Below are 8,738 nucleotides of genomic sequence, written 5' to 3' on the forward strand. Positions count from 1 at the left end.
CCCACGACGCCGGCATGTATTGTGAATGTTTTAACTTCGATTTTCGTAAGAGGATACTTGGCGGTAGTTTTTACTCAGCATTTTAACGTGTGCAAGTAACACCCGGGCTTATTTTTACTCTTCTTACGAGTAGACTTGCGTCAAGAATGCTTATTTTTTATATCGTTTTACTCTCCATAAGTCAAAATGAATCTTTTGAACGTATGAGTCTCATTCTAATTTCTACTCAGTTAATTAAAGATTTATCTTGATTGAAATCGTCGCAGTGATTAATGAGATCTAGCGCATGATTTGCTTGAATGTATTGCGCGCGTAATCTCTCGAGCGCTGTATTTGGATTTGACGAGTCTAATGTATCGTCCATGTAACCAAAGATATCCACGTCCCATAAGCAAGAAATTAGAGAGATTTTTGCGGATGAAGCATAATTTAAGTAACGCCTCGATGTATGCGCGGTGCGCATAAACGTTGTTTGGTAGCGATACGAGCTTTTGGTTAAAATATACGTCGATTTGATTGAACATGGAATGAGGTAAATGATTTACGGGTTCTACTTTTGCCCTATCGTCAGATGCGACTGATGTGCACGCGTACGCTCAACATAGTGTGAGTGAGATCCAGATAGTTTTCTCCATTCGTCTATGACGAATTCTATGAGCTAGTCATCCGATGCGAGCGAGATTACGGGCTTATAATAAATCCATTGTGAAATCTCAATGCTAGTTTGCGTAGGAGGTAGAGAAAAGAGATCGAGTTCGCTTTTTATACACTTGAATGAGTGAAGAAAGGAAACAATGTCATACTTTTTCTTCAGCCACGAATTCCTATCTCAATTAAGAGAATATGTCGGATACATCGTGTTTCTTGACTCGATGTTTCCTAGCGAATGGTTTTTTGGTTTTTCTTCCCGCAGCACGAATTTTCTTTTTCTTCTTCATCACTTTTTTGCTTTTCTTTCCTTTGATACTTCTCGATGATTTTCTTTTGCTCCCGTCGTTTACGATGCATAATGTCTATTTCGATCACCGAGTGGAAATTGAAGCGCCGCGGATTTCGCAAATATTTTATATTCAGACCCCCCTCATCAGGGAATTTATTTTTTCTTTGGCTTTTCTCTTCAGATTACCCCTCGAATTCCGCGAAATAACTTTTGATCGCTTCCTTCAACGACTTATTATTTTCGATATCTTCTATCACGTTAATTCCCGCGTAAAGTTTCTTTTCCGACAGCACGTGCACCTTTATTTAAATAAGATAATATTTTTCTAAATAATCCGGCAAGAAAGCTTCCGATTCCATATCCGCGTTGGTAGGGTGAACTGACGAAAACACGCGGAATTCCATCTTTGCTATCCTGCTGTTCCGCGCATCAAAATACTCCTCATATTCCATCGCGGGTTTTTAATTACAGACTGGCATTATTGACACGCTCACGTACACAATAGAAAATTATTGCTTACGTTTAAAGTGTAGCTTCACAATCAGCGTACCGAATTCGAATGGAATATTATTTCCAAGATGATCTCTTATATCTATTTCTGTCTGTAGATGTTCTTTGTCAGAGATGGTGAGAGCTCTATGTACAAGTGAGTTGATTGCAAACTTTTGTGCTAGATAATGTGACTCAGTACGTAGGTATCTATCTGTATGTATTGATTTTCTGAACACTTGATAGCCTAAGGTACCATCAGCTTTCTTAGAGACAAGAACATCTAGGAAGGGGAGTTTTCCATTTTCTTCTATGTCTATAGTGAAGTGGATATTTAGATGTTGATTGTTGAGAAAAATAAGGAATTTACGGAGTTCGGCTCTGTCGTCTCCATATCACAAATGTGTCGTCTACATAACGGAACCAATCTTCTGGTTTTATGAGTGTAAAGGCTTCTTTCTTAAAATGCTCCATGAAGTTGAGGCAGGTTTTTGTTGAATAGGTTCTTGATGTTAAGTAGAGAAGGTTGTGGATTTTTGTGAGGGACAAGGTTTATGTATTTCTGTTTCTATCTTTCAGAGAATCGTGTGTCTTCATGACTTGTTCATATGTAATACGATCTAGGGTTTGCCACATATCATGCCGCAACATGGCGGATAGGAACAGGTAGAATTTAAATGTTTTATGGGAAATCTGGACTATTTGTAACTTAGTGAAGTGGATGCATCCTTTAATGAGGATAAAGCTGGTTTTATGAAGGATGTTTTTGGATTTGTGAGTTCCTAGGTGGTCCTTAAGTTGTAGGAACTTTGGGATGATATTATCATCCCTGCAGCGTTTTAGGAATGTCAAGTTTGATAGTTTCTTGACTAAGAAAGACCTGAGTTTGTTGAAAGTGTTTACTTTAGTAAGGATACTTTCCCCGTAGAGGTATTTAATAATATTCTTGAGGCTTCCACGGGTGCTTTCAATATAAAGATTATGCGTTTCGCGGGTTTCCTCCATGTCCAGATCCATTCTTGGAATGTCAACGTTTCGTGAACCTTGCAGTCCACTTCATTAGGCTAGGAGCAGCCTGATACTGAGCCTTCGGACTGTTCCTTTTATATTACGCTACTTTTTGTAGTGGTAGGAGGAAAGAAGAGAATAGGAGGAGATGGGAAAAATTGGAATATCTTCAATAATTCCATAACCGAAATATTAGGTTGGTGCGTATGAAATGTCAGATTTTTAAGTGAATATATAAAACTGCATATCTTTTTTCAAAAGCTGTTTATTTAATCAAAATATGCTCCATTTGTTTCAATACACTTTTCCCAACGAGATTTTAATGCATAGATACCTGTCTTAAAGAAATTCTAATCTTTAGAATCAATAAACTCTGATATGGAATTTTTCAGTCTTCATTTTCTGTCTTCATTTTCATACTGTTTAGCCCGTAAAAATTATTCTAAATGTTTAAAAAAATGAAAGTCGGTTGGCGAAAGATCCGGTGAATAAGCTGGGTGCTGCAAAATTTCATATTTTAATTCATTTAATTTCACAATTGTTTTGTACGACGTATGCGGTCGAGCGTTGTCGTGGAGAAGTATTGGGCCATGCCGATTAACAAGTGATGGGCGTATAATTTTCAATTTTTCATGCATTTCATCAATGTACTAGCAGTACTTTTCGGCTGTAATTGTCTCCCCAGTTCGAAGGAATGAGTAATGAATTACTCCAGTCACATTCCACCAAACTGTTATTAAAATTTTCCGTGGATGAAGTAATGGCCTTGGAGTATGAGCACAAGCTTCATTCCTATCAAGCCACCGAGCACACCTTTTCCTATTGTCGTAAAGAACCGATTTTTCATCACAAGTAATAATCCGATCGAAAAATGGCTCTCGATGAAATCGGGTTAGTAATGATGAGCATACGTTCAATCGATCCAGCTTATTTCGCTCGGTTAGTTCGTGCGGTATCCATTTATCCATTTTTTTGACCTTGCCAATTTCAGAAAGGTGTTGCAATATCGTTGTATGGTCAACTTTCATTCTGATAGCGAGTTCCCTTGTAGATACAGTTGGATTCGTTTCCACCAATGCTTTCAGAGCATCATTTTTCACACGGGTCTTCCACGCGATTCATTTTGTAGGAAAAAATCACCAGATCGAAATTTTTTAAACTAACGCTACACTTTTCGGTCGTTAACAGTATTCTCCCTAAATGCCTGGTTTATATTGCGTGCAGCTTTTGCAGCATTATTATCAAATTTATACTCATATAAAAAAATTACATGAATATCGGTTGAATTCATATCCTTACGAAATTCAAAACAAATAACAAAATGGAACACTTTTGAGAAAATCTTCTTTGTTGAAATGTGACTCTGGCAATGGACAATACGACTATAAACGAGATTATGCCAAAAACATAACAAAAACAGGGAGACAAACGTTCATATGTAAAGAAAATCCGACATTTCATATGCACCAACCTAATATCTTCAATAATTCCAAAAAAAGAGATTATCAGCCAAATAGAGCCAATCATCTATCGACTCCCATCAGAACAAGGATATGATATCCGCAGACAGATAACCAATATCCTTTCCAAATTCAAAACTTCCACCAAACATCACTAGACAAGAGCGATTGGCCCTTCAAGACCTGAAAAGGAACACAGACATCATCGTGCTTTCAGCCGACAAAGGCAACACGACAGTAATCATAATCACATCAGACTAGAAGAAAAGGATGAAGAATCTTCTCTCGGACAAAGCATACAAAAAGCTTGACAAAAATCCTAATACAATTGCACAGAACACCAAGATCATAATGGAAAAAAGCAACATTCCCAGTAAAACTAAATCAACATTAAACCTATAAATTCTCTCTCACCAAGACTATACCAAAAGTACATAAACCAAACATCCCTCTCAGATCGATTGTCAACGCCATACACTTCTCGACATACAACTTATCCCGCTTCCTAGCACAAATACAACAACCCGTCACTGGAAAATCCGAATCACACATAACCAATTCAATGGATTTCATACAAAAGATCCAAAAAATCCGACAAAAACGTCCCACAGACCTGCTCGTAAGCTTCGACGTAGAATCTATTTTCACAAAAGTCCCAATAAAAGACATATTAAATATAATAAAGATCTCACATGAAGTCCCCTCTGATCTCATCCCGCTAATAGAGCACTGCTTAACAACCACTTATTTCTCCTATAAATAACCAATTTTGATGAAACTCAGGTGCGGCAATGGGCTCTCCTATTTCTCCTATAATCGCCAATTATGGAGCATTTTGAGAAAGAGGCCCTCAGACATAGAAGAAAACGGAAAACTCGCCTTTCTAGATGTTCTTGTCACTAAGAAAGCTGATGGTACTTGGGCCATCAAGGGTGTATAGAAAATCAATATATACAGATAGATACCTACGTGCCGAGTCACACCATCACCCAGTCTAAAAATAGTCTGCAATGAACTCACTTGTACATAGAGCTTTCACCATCTCTGACAAAGAATCTACAGACAGATCACTTAAAACTAGCCTTAATCATCAAACTAGACTCAATCACTTAAAACTAGCCTTACAGAAAAACGGACACGCCAAAAAAGACATTATCAAAATAATCAATAAACATGCGAACAAAACAATGGTCTCTGACGCATAGCCAGACGAAAAGATCCTATTCATTCTCGCATTTGTCAAAGGAACAATAGATTAGATTGGCAAGATATTAAACAAACACAATATCCGAATTATCTTTAAGCCACACAAAAAGATAAGATAAATCTTAAGAAATCCTAAAGATCAAAGACTTTCACTCAGCTCCGTAAGAATATACTTGTTGCTGCGGGCAAGTATATGCTGGAGAAACCGGGAGAATAATCAACCTATAGATAAAAGAACACCAACGTGTGGTCAGGCTGAAACACGTCACGCAATCAGCATTATCAGAATACAACATCGAAACATCAAATACTATTTGACAAAACGACACAATAGCCAACATTACATCATATTTTCCAAGAAAGTATAGAGAAGCCATAGAGATACAAAACCACCCTAACAATCTAAATAGAGATAATGGTTACAAAAATAAATAAAATATGGAAAACTGTTCTTCCGGTTAATGAAGATATTCCAATTTCCCCCATCTCTCTCCACCCACAATTCTCTTCTTTCCCCCCATCACTCCAACAAGTAGCATAATATAAAAGAAACGGCTTCGTATGAGGGTGCTTCTCGCTCTGGTGAAGTGGACTGCAAGGTTCATTCCAAGAATGGATCTGGACACAGAGGAAACCCGCGAAACGCATAATCTTTATATAGAAAGCACCCGTGAAAGCCTCAAGAATATTATCAATCAGATTTTTATCAAGTTAGAGCGAACCAATCAGAACACACCCATTAATTACCCTATTACCCCTACTCTTCACTCCTCGACAAATCAGAACGCGCCCTTTTTCCAGATTGACCCGTCTAGGCCTCGCCCACGACGCTGGAGGGAGATGTGGAGGAGGTTTATTTTGACATCCCATGGCTGCCCATATATTACTACTGTCGTCTAAATCTGCGATCAGGAATATCCGTCGAATTGTTATGTTTAAATGTAGCTCTATGTCACTTGAGCTATCGTCCGAATAACGTTATATTACATGTGACGAAAGTAGCATATCTATGTATATTCTAAGCCATGGGGCAAGCCGCGGGGTGAGGGGCCGGGGGGAAAACTGGGCGAGAGGGGTATTGTGGTGCGGGGGGGCAGCCAATGAGCGAGCTGCTATGGCCTCCCACCACCTCTCGCGGTTTTCCTCCCCGGCCCCCGTCCCCACGGGCGCATGTGTGTGTGAGCTGGTGACGTCACGGCGTGACGCGTCGCGACGACGACGATCCGGCGAGCTTGAGAGCGGGCGAGCGACTGAGGGGATTCGCGCGTTTTTTCTTCCCGCGTGCGCGCCGTCACTCTCGCTCGCACCAACGGGTTTCTCACTCGCTGTAAATATAATATAATAATGTAGTCTTACTTCCTTAAAGATACGGTCCCCCCATTTTTTGCCGTCGCTCTCGTTCGCACCAAGTCGTCGCTCTCGCTCGCACCAACGTTACGTTTCGTTTGTCGCTCTCGCTCGCACCAATGTTTTCGTTGCGTTCGATCGTTGTTAGTTTAATAAAGAAGTAATAAAAAAAGGATAGCGAAATCCGTCACGCAGTTTTTACATATGTTTCTTCCCCTGTCGCTCTCGCTCGCACCAAGTCGTCGCTCTCGCTCGCACAAACGTTTCGTTCGTCGCGTTCGGTCGCTGTTAGTTTAATAATAAAAAAAAAATAAACGAAACAATAAATGATATTTTCTCTTCCACAGTTACACCGCGTTCTTAAAGGATAAGAATCTATTTTTATGCAGTTTTATAAAATAGTTTTTGTCTAATATCACATACATCCTCTGTCGAGCCCTTAAAGATTTTCCGTTATGCAGTTTTGCACAGTTCTGTCACTTTGATAGATACCACAAAGATGTGATAAGACATTATTGCATCCTCTTTTAGGATGCGTTCTCTCTCGTATGACGTTGTTTCACTCTTCATAAGGGTGTCTATTTTTATGCAGTTTTTGCATCCTCGATAGAAACCACATCCGTCAACATGTCCGATGGACAATAGTATAAATGCGTATGGGCGAAGCTTTTTTTCGTCATATATATATTTTGGTTTCGAACATATCAATATTATTTGTGTACTACTACGATGGAGTCTCGAAGTAAAGAGGTCGAGGAGCTATCGACGAGATCCACTGAGAAATCGTTTGAACAACTATTAGATGAGGAAGAGGAAGAGGAAGATGTGTTCGAAGAAACGTTTATGGGTTCTACAGGGTGGGCCATCTATTGGTACGTTTTTAAAAATGCGATCAAATGAGCATACATTGATATTTTTTATTAATTTTTTTTTTGTTGTGAAGCTAAAAGTATCCGCGTCAAGAATGAAAAACGATTTCGTTCATGTGGCTCCCTCTACTGGCCTTACAGTATGCCATTCGGTCACCCCAATTATTAATGACATTTTGGACTACCTCGGCGCCAATTTCACTCAAAACAGTCGTAATATTGTTTTTCAAAGCTGGAATTGTCTCACACTTTGGGCCACAGCCTCAATATTCTCGGGTGTGCGCACTGTCCGAGCTCTGGGACCACTTCTGTCATCCACTAACATCCCTTTCTCACGAACTTTCCTCACCAATTTGCGTATAGCTCCTTCGGTGGGTGCTCTATCACGACCCATATTTCTTTTCAAAATTCGTACAGTTTCGGCGACACAGCACTGACTTTGAAAATAAGTTTTTAAAATTTCAAAACGCTCTTCAAGAGAAAACATGTTGTTTCGTGCCGCGGACGGTATGACTAATAAACTGTCAAAATTTCGGGTCTGTAGCTCGTTCGGTGTTGCCATACGACGAAATTCAAAAACGTACCAATAGATGGCCCACCCTGTATAATCGATTTAATACATCAGACGTGGATTACGAATACGTTTGTAAAAAATCTGCGAATGATGATTGGATGTATACAGACCTATATGGTACATCAGCGAAAGATAGATCCGAATACGATACGTATGAGGGAGACAAAGAAGATGAAAGATGCATTAATGTCATTTTTGAATGTATTGAAAACGAGAGGTTTGCTAAATTCTACGTATTCTGTGGAAGAGCTGGATCGTTTCCTTTCTACCTCCGAGAGCAAAGTATTGCATCATTTGCTTATGGAAGATTTCATGACGAGAAATACATACCTCGAATGGTTACACGATTTGAAGGAATACGTTAGATGTCACATGGCGACACTTATCGATGCGCCGAATATCGATCGTGAGATTTTTGCATCGTCAGGAGAATCGACATCTGGAGGTATGGACGCGCTTTTTGCTTCAACCTCGAAACAGCAAAACGATGGAATATCCCAATATATGACAAAATTGGAACATGGTCAGCTGTACACCGTGAGCACTCCGGAAGGACAGACTGGACATCAGTTGATTCGCGTAGATTTGTATGACATTCATGATATTAAGAATAAGGAAAAACGTCAATGGTGGAAATATGCAAAAATGAGAACACAATTTGTGACATCTTCCCCTAGAGATCGTAAGCAGCAAGTGGTTAATCGGATTTGGATTGGGTAGCTGATGATCTGAGGAAATTACCATCGCTAATGAAGGAAAAGAAAAACGTATTGTAAAAAAAGTATATATATATATATATAGGAGAGAGGAAAAGACGCATACGATAATCACATATTATCTACTAC

General features: G+C 39.3%; 1 protein-coding gene across 1 annotated transcript in view; it reads right to left on the reverse strand.

Annotated features, from left to right (window-relative positions):
- The window catches only part of LOC147909668 (uncharacterized), a 33,355-nt gene extending 28,416 nt beyond the window's left edge, over positions 1-4,939 (reverse strand). Inside the window, exons 1-2 of the mRNA XM_087406569.1 lie at positions 4,918-4,939; positions 4,312-4,427 (exon numbers count right to left, since the gene is read on the reverse strand). Coding sequence (XP_087262695.1) covers positions 4,312-4,427; positions 4,918-4,939 — 138 coding nt within the window. The remainder of the gene's footprint in view (positions 1-4,311; positions 4,428-4,917) is intronic.
- Positions 4,940-8,738: the final 3,799 nt, after the last annotated feature.

Source organism: Acromyrmex echinatior, chromosome 5 (assembly GCF_024713525.1).
Source record: "Acromyrmex echinatior isolate Ae372 chromosome 5, ASM2471352v2, whole genome shotgun sequence".
NCBI classification, from domain to species: domain Eukaryota; kingdom Metazoa; phylum Arthropoda; class Insecta; order Hymenoptera; family Formicidae; genus Acromyrmex; species Acromyrmex echinatior.